This window comes from Dreissena polymorpha, chromosome 3, assembly GCF_020536995.1.
Source record: "Dreissena polymorpha isolate Duluth1 chromosome 3, UMN_Dpol_1.0, whole genome shotgun sequence".
Classification (NCBI taxonomy): domain Eukaryota; kingdom Metazoa; phylum Mollusca; class Bivalvia; order Myida; family Dreissenidae; genus Dreissena; species Dreissena polymorpha.
The window spans coordinates 116487475-116507824 of NC_068357.1; the positions used below are offsets into that span (position 1 = coordinate 116487475).

At 36.3% G+C, this 20350-nt stretch overlaps 1 protein-coding gene across 3 annotated transcripts in view; it reads right to left on the reverse strand.

The window, feature by feature from the left end:
* LOC127871138 (uncharacterized) overlaps window positions 1-20350 on the reverse strand; it is an 85303-nt gene that overhangs the window by 5569 nt on the left and 59384 nt on the right. The window contains exons 1-6 of one of the 3 annotated variants that reach the window (XM_052413856.1): window positions 11627-11742; window positions 3373-3503; window positions 1569-2025; window positions 853-1257; window positions 391-540; window positions 24-161 (exon numbers count right to left, since the gene is read on the reverse strand). In XM_052413856.1, coding sequence (XP_052269816.1) covers window positions 24-161; window positions 391-540; window positions 853-1257; window positions 1569-2025; window positions 3373-3438 — 1216 coding nt within the window. In that variant the 5' untranslated portion in view covers window positions 3439-3503; window positions 11627-11742. Of the gene's footprint in view, window positions 1-23; window positions 162-390; window positions 541-852; window positions 1258-1568; window positions 2026-3372; window positions 3504-10794; window positions 11528-11626; window positions 11743-20350 lie in introns of those variants that run through there. The other 2 variants (XM_052413857.1, XM_052413859.1) reach the window with 2 other exon arrangements.

A 20350-nucleotide genomic window follows, 5' to 3' on the forward strand; every position in this document is an offset into this window, starting at 1 on the left:
TAAAAATACTCGTCGCTCTTTACCTTTCTGGTGCGTCGGAATCTCCAGTTCTTCATTCTTTGTTTCCTGATATAAGGGTTCATTTTCCTCTTCCGTCCATATACCTGGTATAACGTCGTCTTCAGGATTCACTTCCTCTACACCAGTAACATTACACGGTGCTAAAATTGTCAGAAATAAATTATTTGTGTACGCTATACTGTCCAGTATAGCTCATTAATACACGTTACTGTGATACGTATGTGAGTTACTTTTAAAATTAAGGAATTAATATAGTAACCTAAGGAGCGTCCACACGCAGCATATAACCAATTTTATCTAAACGTCCATTTGATTCCTGTATCGGTGTGTTGGATAATTATGTACCTGGTAGTGTAACAAATAACTTACTTCGCCCCGTGATGTAACTATATATGGATTCGTCGCTCTGGTACATCCAGTCACAAAGCGAGGCGTCGAAGTCATTAGACGAGTCACGCAGAAAATCGCAAACTCTGTGGTGGCTTAGGACAAGTCTTTCTAAATCTTCAAGTTTTCCCTCTATAAATAAACACTCGAAGCTCATTTTATGATGTTATGTGTTTAGCCACAGTGTGAGTGTGAGCAATGAGTACATACACTGATGTATATAAAAAATAAACTATAACACAACTTTTTCATTCCAAACAAACTTATGTAAAATTTGACATACCATTAGAAACGGACACGTGCATTTATTTATAATAAACGTCAAAAATGTTCCGAAAAATATCATAATCCGCATCCAAAAGCATACTTTACGTCAATAGTGTAAGGATATGTTTAATAAACCGAATGAAAAAATGTTGTACATAATATTGAGATATTTCTTACCTCTTTTTTTAGAAAATCTCATTTTCAGTAGATCTGTATCTTCTGAAATACTTAGAATTTCATAATGACAGTCCTTCCATTCATCAGTGCCTTTTGTATTAGATACGTATGAATTTTCTTCAATGCTTCGCCTTCTTGCTCCCTTTCTGTTGTCATAGTCATCGCCGTGATAACTGTCTTCGTCCACATCACGTTTATATACATGTGTGTCATAATGGAGATTGTCGCTTTCTGACGAAGCCAACGACCCTGAATCCGTAAAGTAAGATTCCTTCTTGCCTTGCGATCTACATTTTTCTCTTTCTGACGAGGCCAACGTAGTCATTTCCGTAAAGATGGATTCATTCGTATCTGACGATCTGGATTGCTTTCTAACCTGACTACGGCGTTTGATCTCCAACCAAACTGAAAGCAGAAACACATTGGCATTCGTATCCAAACCTGGCAAACGAGTAATAAACGGTTAATTGATTTTGGAAAGAAGTCTCATTTAACTAATAACTATCCTGTGGCCAGGATAGTTATTTCCTAAAATTGAAATCGAAACAATCTAAGTTAATTGAAATTGTGTCGGTTACAGCCGACAGTTGGGATATATAAATAGAACATCACCCCCACCCCCAACAAAAACAAAACATGTGAAAGCAACTACAAAATAACTTTTGTTTAAAAACAATGATTATTTCAATTAAATGTCATGATAATGATACACACACCTTCGCCCTCCGAATCCAGAGGAATCACCTGCATATTCCGGGAGTCTTTCACCTGTTGTACTAACTGGTATACGTTCGAACTGACTCTAAGGTGTATCATGATATTTCTGTTGCCCTCTTGCTTGTACACAACTTTTTCCTGTGGTTTGTTCTTCGGTTCGCATATCAACATGAAATTTCTGTCCCCACACTGAATATATCTAGAATATACTTGTTCGCTGCCTTCTTTATTGCCACTTTCTCTGTGTGGCTGTTTTACGTTGGTTTCATCTTTAGTAGAACTATTACTACTAACATGTGTAATAGAAGGGTCCTCTGTATTTTCAACTGGTTGTTTACCGCGTTGATGAAAAGTATTTTGAGGTAAACTATAAATGTTGCTTTCTATTTCTCGCCGTACTTTTTCCAAATTGTCTCTCACTTTTTTCCAAGATGCAGATGTCAGCGCATAATTTGTCTGTGAACACACACTGGTACATTCATTTAAGGTAACAATTTATGGGACATAATGATAAAATATTCGCATTGCAATTACATAAGTTGCCACTTAGTCGTATGGCTGAATAACTTTTTTGCTGCAAATGTGTGTATCATTCACATTCCAATGCGTCCGCCTGTCGTTCCGTCTGTTTGTCGAACATTACATGTATCTCAGAACATTCAAAGTTCGGCGCGAGATATCAAAACTATGCCGTACCATTTGGGTCAAAAGTACAAATACACCAACAGCTAATAATAGATATCACCGCGGTGACAAAAGTTTTACCGCGGTGACAATTTTGTCACTGCGGTAACAATTTTGTCACCGCGGTGATATCTATTTAGTCACAGCGGTGACAAATTATGACTGTTGATATATTTTTATACCTGCTGTTACATTTATTTTTTTGGGTCAGTTTTCAAGCATTTTCCCCGTAACGAACCGAGATTATTTCAAGAAAATAATTAAATATTTAACAATAGTTTAAAATAAAATAAAACAGATGAATAAGGATAGTTGATAAGTTTATTCATTTTTTTTTCATATGTTTGTGTCCTTTTGTCCAAAGTATCACCGCAGTTACAAATATATCACCACAGTGATAAATTGATGACCGCAGTGATTTCTATTTGAGCTGTTGGCGTATTTGTACTTTTGACCCAAAGGGTACGTCATACAAAACTACTGATTTGTGACACGAACAGATGCGATAAGATTTGTAATTGATGATATATGCAGGCCCCCATATGGTTGACCTGCGTTTATAGTAGTTGCGTTCCGGTCTGATATGTTTTATGTATGTGTAGGCCTTCGATTAAATATTGTACTGCATCCTTTTCATGTAGGTGACAGGCGCATATTGTCATTATTGTATGGTATAGTGAATTATCGCCCATTTCATTCAACGCTCAAAGTCAATGAATATAAGTTGTGTCTATGTGAGACCTCAGGCGCTATTTGATTTTAAGCATTTTCACTAATAAAACTGTACATATTTTAAACTCATTTCCGTGTAATGATTTTTCAAGAAGTAATTTACCTAGCAATTAAGCTTCATATAGGTCAAGTTAAATAACCACGCACGATAAAACCATTAAACATTATGCTTTTCGATCGTTCATAAAGAAATATTGGTTATTTGAACATTCCAATTTGTGGTTTGAAACAGTGAAACATATCATCGGAAAATATCAATATATTTTACCAGTTCATTATTGTGACGTCATTGCGTCATTATTTCCGCGAAAGTATTATATAAGTGCAATCAAGTCTAATAAAGAAAACAATAAGTATGCACTCAGCCTCGTACAAAATTATACCTACCTCAGGAACACGTGTATTATCATCGATGCTTCCAGCGCTAAGATCGTTAAGTCCTTGATGATCCATGGCTATACTTGCTCCGAGTCAAGTGTATTTATTTTCCTTAAACGTACATCACCGGTAACCTACCACTGAAATATAAACAGAGAATTTACTCAAACAATGCAAATAAAACGACTTTTAACTGCTCATAAAACCATGTTGTACTCAGCTAAACAAAACATACTCCAATATTGAATAGTTTACATTAAAATACAAAAGTGATAAAACACACTATCGACGCACTTTCGATTTCATTGAATGCGTTTTCTCGTAGGGAACACAAAAAACAGTTGTTTATCCTTTACATGGTGTCGAATAATGTTTATCACAAACGTCTTGTTAAGAATTTATACCGCAAACCATGCTATGAATTCACAAGTGTCAAATATCAATTACTGAAAAGTTAGAATCGCGCGAATTTGTTTTTTCATTCAAAGAAGGTTTTGTATATTATTTTTGGAAACTTGACAACGTAGAGAATAGGATACACTAGACTACAGTGTGATAGTAGCCCCGATCACGACTATTTATATGACAATATCCGACAATGACATACTAGTTAGACATTCTCAAACAAGTGCCAGTTTATGATTACCGGTACTTGCGTTCGCTAAAATAAGAGACAGTGTTTCATTAATGCTATCGTTCGCTCAAATAAGATACATTTTATGATAGCTTGCTATGGTTCCCTCCTAATAGGGCCATTGTATGATAGCTTGCTATGGTTCTTTAAAATGAGGTCTATTTTATGATAGCTTGCTATGGTTCGCTCAAATAAGGGCCATTTTATGAAAGCTTGCTATGGTTCGCTCAAATAAGGGCCATTGTATGACAGCTTGCTATGGTTCGCTCAAATAAGGGCCATTGTATGACAGCTTGCTATGGTTCGCTCGAATAAGAGAGAGATTATGAATATTGCTACGGTTCTCTCATATAACAGCGATGTTATTATTTGTTCGCTTTGTTCCTGCCATACAATTCAAGTCGGTCTGCTTTTTACTACGCTAAGAACGATAACCACCGCATCTGCTTGTGCACTTTGATTAGCCTGTTTATACGTCACAACTGGTACACTGCAGACAGCGAGTTGGTGTATGTAATCAATAGTGTTAAACAGCTTGTGTGACAACATTGACCAGTTGGTCATTGAAATATGTACATATTGGCTGCTTTCAGGGAAAACGGGGCTTGATGCATGTCAAATAAGATTAACCTGTGCACACTGATTAGTCTGTGCAATGCGCACAAGCGAATCAAGGACGACACTTTCTGATTTTATAATGTTTTTCGTTTAAAGAGAGTCTCTGGTACTGGGATGACAATTAATGCAAATGCATTAAGCCCTGTTTTCCAAAAATGAAGCTTAAATTATTTTTTCTATTAATGATTTGAAAAAATATGAAAATAATTTTAAAGTAACCTCGCTGGCAAGGCAAATAAACAAAATGACTTTTAAATCAAATAAAAAACCAATAAGTTCTAAATTTTTACCTTGTGGTATTTTAAGTAAACATCTAAAAGGGACCTTTTCACAGTTTGTCATTAAATGCTTAATATTGATAACTGTAAACATTGGATCTTAAAAGTTTCATTAAAAAACTACAATAAAATTAAAGAAAAAAAAGTTACCCTCAACTGAGCTCGAACCACTGACCCTTGGAATAAAAGTCAATCGTTTAGACCACTCGGCCATCCGTGCTCATACCATGAGAGTTGATTTTATGCTTTATATATGCAATCCTCGTTTGATGAAAAAATATAACGACAACAACAGAACTCTCTTAACTATAAAATCGTTTAATTTTGTCAATTTACCAAAATGTGAAATGTTCCCTTTAATGTCTTCAGACTTGCAAATTGACTGAGTTCAATTCACTGTCAGATCTTACATCTTGAATAACTTACATGTATAGTGATTGCCTGTTAGCCTGGAGCCAGTAGATTCAAGCCCAGGAAACTCAATTTCAAAAGTTGGTTACAGTTGGGCTAAAAGTAGGGCAACTAGCTTTTTCAAAGCTTGAAACAACTCAATCCAAATAAACAAAGAATACGAATTGGCGACTGTGGATCAATTAGGCCTAGAAAATGATTCAATACCGGCTCACAACAAGACATGATGCATTAAAAGTCTGTCATGTAGGCAAAATTGTTGCTCAATAATTTAAAGAAAATAAATAAAGTATTAGATACACATAACACAACAGGTACATGCTTCTAGGCTTGTAATTATTTAGCAAGGCAACTAAAATTCTAAAGATGGTTGCCAGTGCAGCAACCAATTGCGAAAAAAAGAAACATATTGTTATCTCTGCACCTACATCTCGATCCGTGCTTTAAGACACACTCTTTATAAATTTGAATAGGTTGTCTTTATTCAAACTTGCGATATAAAAAGCTACAACATAATTTTGAAAACTGAGTTTCGTCTAAGATTATGCAATAGCGAACAAATTCAGTACCTTCAGCGCTTTGACTATCACTTGCTATGGTTAGCAAACATAGTGATAAGTTGTATGATTATTTGCAATGGTTCGCTTGAATAAGTGCCAGTTTAAAACAACTTGCAAACGTTCACTCAAATCGTGACAGTAAATGAATTATTGCGATATTTCACTAAAATAAGTGCAAGTTTACGATTACTTGCAATGGTTAACTTAAATATACCAATTTATAATTATTTTCTACGGTTTGGGCCACCTTTCTTCGCAAAAATTTCAAGACGGAATATGATTTTGGTCTATATCGATCCGAAAAAACATCATTGGACCAAGTTTAATATCCATGTTTAAGTTTTGGATTTTAGACATGATCATCATACAACATAATTGTATGAAATACCAAGTTGAAAAACTTTTGCTTATAGGGATAAAGAGTCAAGCTTATAAGCTTCGGTGAAACGTATTTACTGTAAACAAGATTTCACAATAGCATTGGTTGCTATGAATGTATATCATCTCACATGAACTTCTGTAATCTCGCTTCACAGTTACTCCGAAAACTTTCCGAGTGTGTTTTTAAAACGACGAAAAATCGGTCATAATCAAAATAAGAAAGCGGTTCACATACACAATAGTCCTTATCAGAAACAACCGTGGTGAAAAGAAAATCTTTGTTTTTAACCACTCGAACCTCATGCATGTAATCCTGCGTTAGATAAACTGTTTTCTTTCACTTTTTTTCTTCGCATTACTATGATTATTATTATTTAAGACTATTCCAAATAGAAGCGTTGTTTACAAATTCATAATATGAACAAAAAGATACACATAAAAAACCTGAATACGTAACATTTTGCAGGGCCAAGCTTCCCCTTGATTCTTTTGGACGCATTTTGAAATCCAAGATTGAGAAGAGTAATCCCTTCCTGATCTGAGTATCCACCATGTAACTATATTGATCGTTCCATTATCTGTTTATTATAAACCAACTTTCATTTTCATACATTTATACATATGTATAAATATGTAAGAGCACATTGATTTGTTTATGGGAAATCTGGGTCAGTTTCAAAATTATTGCTTGTGTGAGTATAAACTCTGATGGGTCCTTTTGCAAAGTATGTACTATGCGTAATTAATACTTCTATGCACTTTATGATAGTTGTATATCGCCCCATTGATGCAAAAGGGTACCATGTGACATTAAAAAATTAAACACAATGCCCCTACTGCGCCGCTTTAAAGCAATATATTTGACCTTTGACCTTGAAGGATGACCTTGAAGGATGACCTTGACCTTTCACACTCAAAATGTGCAGCTCCATTAGATACACATGCATGCCGAATATCAAGTTTCTATCTTTAATATTGCAAAAGTTATCGCAAAACTTTAACCAAGTTAAAAGTTTTGGGATAGAATGAAAGTCAGACAGACAGACAGGCCAAACCAATATACCCCGATCATTCGATCCGGGGGCATAAAAACTTCTTTGTTAAATGTTTGTTTTATTTTCCAGCTTCTTTGTTTTAATGTTTTGAAAAGGTATGGTTAATGTTTACCGATAAATGATTTATTGGTCTGATGAAATAGGTACAGTTTAAATTTAATATTATGGAATTCGATTATATATTTATATACATACATTTTATCAGTTTTGTTTTATCAAATCGTTATTCTAATGATCGATATGAATTTATTTTTATGTTTACCCCATTGTGATACAGAAGTTTCTAATCTTCCTTCATTTTCGTTCGGTTTATATCACAGTTACTCGTTTCATCTGTCCATAGTTATTTCAGGGATTTTTCTGCGCTCAGAATATCGAATCCTTTCTAAGACTAAGTGTCAGTTGTGCATGATTCTCACAAGCATACATTAAATCTCGTCCAATCTTGCCTCAGCCTAACGTACATCTAGCATCGCTCGATAAAAAGCACATGATCACATTTGACACATCTCACCCTTTTACATCCACAAGAGGGAAGCCCATAATATAATATATATATATATGCTTTATTAGAAACAATGAGTGCAACTTCATTTGCCGAAAAACTACACCATCTTTACTGTACCATTGATCCAGCAGTATTTCGATACCAGCCCTCAGAAGTCGACCCATTTCCAAAATCATGTTTGGTCGGACACTATAGGCCATGTCCTAAAAGGGGTCTCCATGCACCCCCTGGGATTAATTTCAACTATACCAAGTTCTTTAGTTACTTAAGAAAGTACTTTTTTTTTCACTTGTATTCAAAGATAAACTTAATTGAAAGTGTTCATATAAACCAGGCAACCGCCACTCAAAATTGGAAAACGGACCAGGGCGACTATATCACATCATTTTTGTATGATATCTTACCGTAATACAAACAAATTAGTGTTTAAACAAATGCTACACATTGTGCTTAATTTTAAAGACCAAATTATATATGTATCTCATTTGCATATTCTTGAACATTAATTAGAAACTAACCAAATCTGGAAAAAATAGACAAAAACCACATAGAGATTTTCCATGTCAATCACTTAAAAGAGCTAAAACTCAATAACCAAGTCATTAAACGGTAGATAAACAGCACCTGTATGCACATTAAACATTTTTTCAATCGGTTACAATACCCATTTTTATCGAAAAAGTATGGTAAACACCGTTGTATCGCGTCTTTCGGATCGATTGCAAAATCTAAACAGAAAAATTCTATTTTGACTCTGGGAAACCCATTGATGACGTCAGAGATTTTGTAAGCACAAAAATACGATTGGTCGGTTTTCATCAATTTCTCACTCACCTTTTTACGAAGATACTCGGGAAATTCCGCTAACCAATAAAAAGAATGCATGCGAACACATTGCTTTATCGAATGACGTCAGATAATTCCCACACTTCCTTCACAAATTAAACCTCTTCGTTGTTTACTGACAATTCGGAGTGCAAAACACTTTTGATGGTGTGTGAATGACTATAAAATGTATTGTTATCGATGCATTAATGTTTATTGAACGGGAAATAACCGTTTAAATGACGAACAGTCATGTAATCTTTGTGTTTCTGCTGTTTGAAACGATCGGAAATTGAAGCTTTATTTGACACTATGGTGTCCGACCAACATTTTTTTCCGTAATTGTCAACTTCGGAGGGATGGTATCGAAATACTGCTGGATCAATGGTTCTGATGTTATTTTTTCCTGATAAATTATTTTATTAGCTTTCGAAAACAACCGGTGTATAGTTGATTCGTTAAAAATTGTTCGAGTTACATGGTTTACAGTCAAGATGGTGTAGTTTTTCCGCAAATGAAGTTGCACTCCTTGTTTCTATTATAGCATATATATATATATATATATATATATATATATATATATATATATATATATATATATATATATATATATATATATATAAATATATATATATATATATAATAATACTATGGGCTTTCCTCCTTTTTTTACATCAACTTTCGTGACTTTTATTTAAACATAATTATAGGCACACCTTATCAAGTTTCTTTCCCGCCCGTGTTACCTTAGTTACCCCATATTCATCTTTTTATACACGATGTCATGTTAATCTTCAACTTATCAAATAATTTAACGGTACCTGTGTCCAAGGGTGTTTAGGAAATCGATTACAATATCATAAGCCATGGCCTACCTCTTAAATATCCACTCATCGATCCTTGAATAACAAGTATTTAATAGTCAATCAATATTATTCCATCGAACTGTCAAGTACATCACATATCGCTGTTCTAAATTTTGTTCGGCTTCTTTTTCACAGCTACATTCAACTTCAACATAGATGTTTTTCTAACCTTAATGCTCCTTCTACAAATCACTCAAATTAGTGCTATGACAATTTTACATTATTTTTTATTATATTATATAATTAAGCGCCTCACTTTTCTTAACACTTTATTGCACTATTGATAATCCCAACTGAAACTATCTCTTCTCATTTTTTTATATTTTTTAACTCAAACTAATATTGACACAGAAATGATAGATTAAAACATTCTGAAACTTGCACTTTCATGTTGGTGCTATGACATGAAATCAAATCTTAACCATAAAGAAGTAATTTCCCCCAACTCATCGGCCGCATTTCTTTAAATGATTGTGAAAGTACGGAAATGTCTCCTCCGTAAGTTTGTCCAACTGACGTGTTTGTCATAAAACATATATAATGTTTAAAACAATTATCGGGATATAGAGCATTAAACAATTAAAATATTCAAACTACTTTCATTAAAACCGTGCATAGTCATCGCTTTATCTTGGACACTTCCTCAAAGCCTTTTAAAGGGAAAACCGCGGCGCTGATTGTCTTACTGGTGACTAGTGGATCTGAATTAAACAACCGTTAGTAATGAACAACGAGTATGTACGTGAATCAAGACGACCTTTTAAAAAAGCTGTGAAGATGCATGCATTCATTTATATATAATCAGTGTACATGTTCAGCTGAGACAGTGAGAGAAACTCTTACTTAGCATGTGGTCACTTAAGTACGGCAATAAACCAATAATCGGATGGCGAGGCACAAAGCAAAATGTATAAGACACGACACACCAATACACAAAAACTCACATACATGAATACAACGTGGAATACCGCCTTGAAAAGGTCAATGCAAATTTAGATGCAAATTTAGATTGTATTCTTTATTTCGTGTGAACGTATTCCTTGGATCGTATAGAACAATAATAACGTTTTCAAAATAATGATCTGTTATCTGAATAACGCTCTTGGTTTTGACAGCATCATATTGTTTACACTGAAATATTTCAAGTAAAGGCCTGTAATAACTGTGCTTTATTACTTATACATGAAATTTAGCTTCGCATACAGATATTCCGACGCAAACTCTTATCATTATCTATCATTCTGCTAGACAATATAATAATTTAATATGCTAGAGCAAGTTGGTGGTTCTCTTACCTTTTACGAAGAAATACTTCGAATCGAAAATTATAATGCTCGCTAATACAGCCAATCCGGTAATCTACATAGTCAGCTGTTCACAAAAGCTAAAATAAGTATTTGTTACTCCGATACGTTTATAGCCAATATTATTTATCATTCTGTTTTATCGCGAATGAAACTGTGTAAACATGCCGGAAGTTTCTACTCAAAGCAAAGCACTATTAGGTCAATTTATTCATTTCAAAGAAAATTTACATTAGGAAATATGTGCACTGCTTTAAAATCATATGTTTAATAATAAGTGTGTTTCAACGCGCAGTATACTGATTATTCACGACAATTAAATAATCCGTATCACTACACCAATATGGTTGTTTATTCACTCATTTCACATACTGCAACTGTTAAGTCATGCACAAGTACATTTGACGTGTAATTGAATGTCTATGAACAGTATTAAACGTTTTAACAGCTGATCATGTACCGTCACATTCAAATTCAATTCTGGATTCAAAATACCGCCACAATACGGTTAGCTATTGTTTACCATATTTTAAAACCGAGTTTTTTATTGTGAATGTATATCCTTTTCCAATACGACCGTTTAACTGCAAAAAGTGTTATGTTTTAAAGTTACGCTTCGTCATTACCAAAGTATACCTTTAGCAGACGACAGTTTAAAACAATAAGAGCGAACGTGCATAATGTTAAATATGTATGTTGAATGATCCGACTATTGACAGCTGACGTATCTATTTGATTCGTTTAAACCAATATGTACGTTCTTATAAATGGTCAACCAAATTTAACATTATACTCAAATGAGTATACACGTTTCATAAAATACCTCTTTCCAATAACCAATTATTCAAAGCGCACACACTCATTCCAATGTATCCAACACAGTTTAAACGCTGCAGATTACACACGGAAGTTAACTGGGCTATGTTTACATGAACTGAACTAGACTATCTAGAGATTTTTTAAACCGAGTCACCGTTTAACGATAACCGCCACTTTGCAAAAACGTGTTTGCGTTGTACACGCTTTAAAGGGGTATTCCCATCACCAGGGTAATAACCATTTACCAATTGTCATTCAATAATTGTCATTTAATAAATATCATTATACAATATTAAGATTGAAATCGTATTACATCTTAAGTTTAAATTTTTACGGGAACATAATTACTATAAGAAATAGACGAAAACGATTCTCAAAGCAATTAATTAAGCTTGGTTAAAAGAGACAGCAAAGAAAATAAAATCCATCTTTGTATAAACGTTTACCAACCTTTGGTTTGCATGGGATAGTAGCATATATGAACGTCTTAGTATCAGCATGTATTATAATTCATAGACAATACGTGCATGTCTGAAATGCAAAAATAACTACTCTTAAAATGTGATTTGCAAACACACTAGACAAACAAATTCGTTTTATTTCACATCTGCTTGAATTTTACAAACGAATAGTTGTCATGTACTGTCAGCAGACTTTTCCTCACAAAACATTCTTATTAGCTGCGATAACATACAGTTTATTTTAACGTGCGATGCTTATAGGTTATTATATCACCATTACATTATTTTAACGCTTGAACACTGCTGTATCACATTATATGACCACACTTAAAACATAAATAAATATACATTTTTGATGTGCTTATTTCTCATCCTTGAAAGTGGAATACAAAATCAACGCTTTTGAAGGTATATTTAACTATTTTGAGCTTTGCAATAAACCTGTGATTTAACGGTTAACTATAATAGGCTACCCGGTTAATTTTTGTAACCTGTTGCATCCCTAATAAGAATTAAACCATTCAAAACGCGTACTTGTTGCATAGTTCATACCATCAACACAAGTGGTGTGTAATTACAAAGTTTGGATTAAAAATATATCGTATCATCATTTTCATGACTTTGCCATCTTTTTTTTAAACGGCTACTAAAACTGCATGCGTACGATCCGCGCCAGCCATTGTGATCTTCATAATCACGTCACTTTCAGTTTAAGGGGATCTTTACATATGTTTGTATTTTTGACAAACATCACTAAATGTACTTTAATAGCTATGTTGGTGATACATAAGTGTGCTTAAAAACCAAATTAAAAAGGTTATAAACCTTATTAACTGATTTAGATTTATTAATATAAATAGGCGAAGCTATATTAAGTATCTTAGTCAGGAGTGTATACCCGATCAGTTTAAATCAATTTAAGACAAAATATCAAAGTTATGTTGTGATAATGTTTGTATTAATATCAGGTCAGCTAACGGATATAGTCTGTGATGGACTTGTATTTGCGCACCTTCGAGAGCATACTCCCGATGTCTTCAGCCGTGGAATTATGTGACAATACGGGCACACCAAAGCCGAGTTGAACGCAATCATTACATACCATTTACGCGGAACTACTTCATATTTTAGCACTTTTATTAAAGTCGTTGTATTAAATGTTTGTTAACGGGTTTTCTAGTTTAAAAATCCACTAAAACTGACGTGACCTTACGTGTTGTCAGCTGAACATGTTAATAATATGTTTATTCAACTCGTATTACGAATACACAGGAAGATGTATGTATTTGTTACACACATTCAGCAAAACTTGTAATTGAAATAATTGTACGAGCATTTTAAGACTACTGTCTCATAAACACACAAAAAACAATCTGCTTAAACCTCGAGCATGATCATCGGCGGGAATGATGACGTTGGTAATTACGTGCTTTTCATTTAACGACGACCCGTGAAATCGATCGTTTGGAAGAGAATAACCGGTCCCTTGCACGAACGGAATAGGAAAAGCGATAAAGGCACACCTTTTAAAAAAATCACCGGCCTATTTAAATCTATATCAACAATTAAATAATCGTTATTTTGTTTATAGCAGGATATATTTTTATTGACAATATCATAAACATTCAGGTTAGGTTTTAGAGCATGCGCAACACCTTCAATCCCCTCTTTACAATTGTTCAATAGTCTACAATCTTAACGATTGCTTTGTTTAAATAAATACTTAGTTGTTTATGGATATACGTAGAATGAAATAGTTGCTGTATAGTACGAAACATGTATCTGTACATGTGAGCATATGCGTTAGGTACGATGTTTCAAGGACAAGTTTCGTGGGTGAACCTTTCTTGTTTTATATTGTTTCGTAGTTGGAGTATTTCTCGTACTTGAACTTGTAGTAATGCATGATACGCGCAAATAAGCGCTTTTATCCTCTGATATTTGTTGATAGATATATGTTATATTGGCATGTAACCGAATGTAACCGGTAGCCAGTCTATTATATGTTGTACAAGATTTATGTCCCTTTTGTACTCTTCGTAATAAAGTAATCAACATGGTAGCAGCGTAGTGGGAATTATATCGCCAGGAAACAGAAAAATGGACACTGTTTCCGACCTTCGATCGAATAATAATTAACGCAAGAAGAAAGATGGGATAATCGTCATTCAGACTGCCTAGTTTGCTGAACGTCACAGACGGCAATGTGACGGAGAACTTCAAGAAGTGGAAGCGGGAATTCGAAGTCTACATGACGGAAACCGGATCTGACAAAAAGGACGCTAAGGTGCGTGTCGCAATACTTCTGCGCTGTGCAGGACCACATATCCTTTACATATATGATCAGGCAACGTGGGGAGACCCGGATCACAAAAACGATCCCGTCAAGGTCCTACAAATGATATAAATATATTGTAACCCCCCAAAAAATGAAGTTCTTGAATCGCACAGATTCTGGCCAGCGCCTGTCCAAGAGCCATTTGACAATTTCTTAACAGAGTTAAGAAAACGAGCCTCAACCTGCAACTTCAAGGACGCTGACAGAATGATCCGTGATAAGATAGTATTTACCACATCCGGTAAATTACAAGAACTATTATTAAGAGAAGACGAGCTTGATTTAAACAAAGCGGTCAAATTATGTCCAGCATATGAACAATCATTAAAACATATCCAGGAAATAAGAGACAAAGATGTAAACAAAGTACAGCAAAGTACAGCCAGACCAAAAAAGAACACTGTGCGAAACAAAACGAGCTACCAATTAAGCCGCAATCACAGCCGTATGATTACTGCGGTAAACTCCATGCGCCGAAAAAGGAAGAATGCCCTGCATCGGGCAAGAAATGTTCCAAATGCAGACACATGAATCATTTCCAAGCTAAATGCAGACTTAACGTTCACAAGGTCCAAGATGAAAATGCTGAACTTGAAAGTGATGAATTCTGGTTAGCACAATTTGACTCTAGAACCCGAGTAATAGCTACAATGGTAGTAAATGACTGTAATGTGAAATTTCAAGTCGACACAGGTGCTGAGATCAACACAATTAACCAGAAATGTGTGAGAAAATCACAGGTCAAAGGTTACGCGTCTACACTAATAATGTGGAACAACACGACGATGAAACCACTTGGTGAAGTGACATTACCTGTAAAAAATCCAAAAACTGACAATATTTATGATGTCAGATTCATCGTTGTCCCGAACGACTTCCAGAACCTGTTAGGGTTGAAAACGGTGCAAGAAATGAACCTGATAAACACAGATGCCTTTGTGGGGAAAGTTGAAAAAGATCTTGGTGATCTAGGTGAAGCTAAGCTCAACGTAGAAGAAGATGCCAAACCAGTTGTTTTGCCAGCACGAATGATACTAATCGCCATCCAAGGCCAAGTGAAACAATAACTTGACAAGCTTGTAGAAAGAGGTATTCTTGTTTTAGTCGAAGAGCCTTCTGAATGGGTGAACCAGGTGGCCGTGGTACGAAAATCTTCAGAGAGCCTGCGTATCTGCTTAGACCCCCAACCTCTAAACAAAGTGCTGAAAAGAGAGCGGTACAGACTTACCACATTTGATGATGTCTTGCCAAATCTCAACCAGGCAAAGTTGTTCACCAAAATGGATGTCAAAGAAGCGTTCTGGCATGTGCGATAAGATAAAGAGTCGAGCAAGCTCACAACGATGATAACCCCTTTTGGACGATTCCGATGGTCAAGATTACCATTTGGGCTATGTGTATCAAGTGAGATCTTTGCGAGAAAGCTAATCGAAGCTTTGAATGGTCTCGAAGGCATTTTTGTGATCGCAGATGATATCATCGTCGTTCGCGATGCTCTGAGTCGTGCATACCAAGAATCAAAGGAAAATGAAACTGCAGATCGGTTGGGCATTCGCAATGTCAAAAATGGTGCATTCGACCAGTTTCCAGATGCAAGAATTCTGGAAATCAGACGTGCAACAGAAGATGATTCGTCAACGCAAGAGCTTCATCACTTGCTTATCACTGGATGGCCGAAAAAAGTGACATTAGTTCTGAACTCGGACAATATCACCCTCTCAGAGATACTCTCAGTGTGCAAGATGGAGTGATCTTCAAAGGTGAAGCAATAGTTATTCCAAAAAGCCTGAGAAAAGAAATGCTGCAAAGACTGCACAAAGCACATCTAGGTTATGATAGTATGGACAGAAGAGCCCGCGGAACGATATTCTGGCCGGGTATGAGAGCAGAACTGAAAGAGGTCACGAAAAAATGTTTACAGTGTGAAGACAGAAAACCTCCCCCTCAACAGGAAAAGTTGAAACAACATTGTGATGGACTACGACCTTGGGACAAGGTCGGATCGGACTTGTTCCAAATACAGAACAGATTATATCTCGTCGTCGTAGACTACCACTCAAGCTTCATCGAAGTGGATCTTCTGACAGCGGCAGCCATTCAGCAAGTGATTGACAAAATGAAAAAAAACACTTTGCTAGATTCGGAATTCCCAGAGAACTGATAACCGACGGTGGAGCCCAGTATATGTCCACAGAATTCCGTAACTTTACACAGAAGTGGGTATAAAGCATCATATTACGTCGCCCCTCCACTCAGCATCAAATGGTAAAGCTGAGAGTGCTGTGAAAGCCACGAAGACGCTGATCATCAAGTGCCACGAGTCGCGTACGGACCCGATGAAGGCGATCCTTGAGCAACGAAACACCCCTCGTGCCGACACCAAGAGGAGTCCAGCTGAGATGATGATGAATCGAAAGCTTCGCACAATGGTACCTTCGCGCGTGAAAGCAGAGCCAAGTTTTGAATTGCGAGTGAATCGTAAGAAATCGGTGAAAAAATGGTTCGATCAAAACGCGCACGATCAACCAAAAGTAAAAATCGGTCAATCCGTGTATTTCCATAAGCAGAGCAAAAAAGCCCTGGCAGGAAAGCATAGTTCAAAATATCAATGGTGATCGATATATTGTGCGTAGTGAAGAAAGTGGGCTGTATGCCTGAAATCGTGTTCATATAATTGCAGATTCGCGAGCAATCTCCGCCTCGTTGTTGCGATATTAATTCTGAAACTCGTAACCAAAGCACGCCAAAGACGCCTGAAACTACTCGTATGACTGCAACAGCTTCAGCAGGCAACACGACAGCAGCCTCTGAATCAGAACCAACAGCAGCTTCAGACCGGCCTAAGGCCCCGCGGAAACATTCAAAGACCCCAGTGTCTTGAGGGTTTTGTGTGAAATCAATGAATAGTTTTCATATGTCTAAGACTGAAGATTAGATTTAAAGAAGGAGATTTTAGCTACCAGCTTGATAATTTTATCAGAGTTTTAAAATGTCAAGAAATGACAAACTGTTTGGACATGTTTAATTCTAGTCAAGTTAGTAAAATACAAACTGTTTGAACATGTTTAATTCTAGTCAAGTTTGTAAAAGTTTATATGTTTAGACTGTTCTAAGAGTGATCACTATTGTTAAGTAATCTTAGTTTTATGAGTTAAAGACTATTTTTAGAGTTAAAACCGTTGTCTTGATCATTTGAATTGATATTGTTAATAGATCTTAATAATATTGTTTTTAAAGAAAGAAGGATGTTGATAGATATATGTTATATTGACATGTAACGGAATGTAACCGGTAGCCAGTCTATAATATGTTGTACAAGATTTATGTCCCTTTTGTTCTCTTCGTAATAAAGTAATCAACAGTATTGATATATCTTTGCAAATATCTGCACCCTCGATTTAAGACAGCGGACAGTGGAAATTCAAAGCATCTTTTAAAATGATCGATTCCCATGAAATAACTTGAAAACACAGACATGCTTGCCGGTAGTTTTCAATTCAAATACTCATCAGATGATTTCTGTGTAACAGTAATCCTAATAGTTTGCACACATTATCAAGGAGAATTTATTGACTTCTTGGTATCAGCTAAATGTTTTAGAGACATTTGTAATGCAAGGAAGTAATTGCTTTCACAGGTTCAGATCTTACATAAGTTCCATCGGATTTTAGTTTGGATTACCAATTTTAATGGCGTATAAAAACGATTGCATCTGCAGATGATATTATATTTCTTGTGTTATAATCATTAAGGTTGGAAACAAAGTCGCTGTGGCGTTAACAATACAATAACAAACAAGTAAACTTTAAGTTGATAAAACATGTTTAACGAGTCGTGTAGAAGAGACAACGGCGTTGTAAACAACTCCGTCCACGGTAGAAGCTCGGACTTCCGCATCAATGCACCACACATGGGAATACACTTGTCTTCCGATTGCAGATCAGGTATGTCAACAAAGTAGGCAAACAGATCAACCACGTCATATATTGCACCCGTTGAGTACTGCTTGTACTTGTCGGGTATAAACGGATACAGATATTTTACCACGTAATCAGAATAACAAATGGACACTTGTGGTGGATTTTGTGATGAAACGCATGTCTTTGGAGAACTTATTATTATACCATTCGTCAGATCGTTGGCGACGTAAAACACCTCATTGTCTTTTCCACTGATAGGCTTACTAAATACTTGAAACATCTCAGATGTTATTTGATGCCGGTATACTACAAATTCACGAGAAAATGACAGAAACATATACTCGTTTTGAAGAAGTTTTCTTTTCATATTGAAGCGTTCGAAATTTAATAATTTCTGTAAACTGTGTCCGCTAACCTTTGCATAGACCGATCCGTTAAAGCTGTAAAATGTTGAACCGTTGTGTCTAGGGAGACACCAATGCAATGAAGTTCTCAAGGTCGGTATAGCATCTGACCCGAACGATAGCGGAAAACGATAGAACTCCAACGACAATAAGTATCTCATCATCTCAACATCTGTGCCTTTTGTCCCATCTGGCCACATACCAGCTTCCTCCAGACGTCTCGGTTCTGGGCGAGTCTCTTTAGCTGCCGCCATGTTTGGCCTATCTGCTATGCATCTGCATCCAGGTCGGGGCGCCAGGTGTTTCTAAGCTGACCACTCTTTCATTTTCCTCGGTAGTTCCATGTCAGATATTGACTCGTGTATATTGGATGCAGGCTTGCGAAGGGTGTGGGGTATCCACCGCCAACGTCTCTAAAGGATGTCTTCTTCAAATGGCTGCTGTTCTGTTCGTCTCCATAATTCCTCGTTGGAGATCTCGTCTGGCAAGCGGTTCTTGTGGATCTTTCTAAGGAAGGTTTTGATAAAGACCTGTATGTTCTGTATGTCGGAGACAGCCGTTCTACAGGTCACTGCTCTATAGAGGAGTTGTGGCTACACGATGGTATTAAAGAGCCTTATCTTAGTTGTGATGCAAATTTCACTGAATCCCCAGATGTTTTTCAGCCGATGGTAGGCTGCTTTACCGATGCGTGTTCTGACATCTGCATCCGTTTCTCCCTCGCTGTCCAGAATGCTGTCAAGATAGGTAAAACTTTCCACCTCCTCCAGCGCCTCGCCTTGAACTGTAATTCATTGGTGTGTTTTATGCGTTGGTCCTGAAAACCTTGCTCTTTCGTATGTTTATGGTGTGGCTCCGTCTAGCTGAGTTGTTCGCTACCATATTTGTCTTTTTCTGCATCTGTTGTTGGGTGTGGAAGAGAAGAGCCATATCATCGGCAAAATCGAGGTATTCCAACTGTTTCCAGAGTGCTCACTGAATAACATTCCGCTTCTGATTCGTCGATGTCTTCATTACCCAGTCTATGGCCAGCAATAAAAGTAAAGTCGAGAGCAAGCAGACTTGCCTCATACCGGTTCTTACTTCAAAGGCATCTGCAAGGTATCTGTCATGAACGATTCTGCATGTCAATCTTTATGATGTTGGTGATCTTTCCTGGCACGCCGTAGTGTGTCAAAAGTCTACAGAGTGACTCCTGGTCAACGCTGTAGAACGCTTTTTCATAGTTAATGAAGTTGACGTACAACCGCAAATTCCACTCCAGGGATTGTTCCAGAATGAGGCGATCTGATCCGTGCACGAAAGCCTGCTTTTCGGTCACTGAGGTGCGGGTCATTGTGTACACACCGGTCTTACTAATCTATTTACTAACGCGAAAGGAATTGTGGGTAGCACTTCTTTTACGAGTGAAAAGTGAAAGCGAAAGTCGGTCAGGTTATCGTGTTTCTGATAATCACTATCAACCCATTTTAAACACACAATAAAAAAAAGATTTTTTTTCATTATTAACATTTTCATTCCTACGCAGAACTACTTTGGCGGAAGCATAATTTGATGCGTCTTAGTATAGAGTTGACAATAACGTAGTGACGTCACCATTTATGT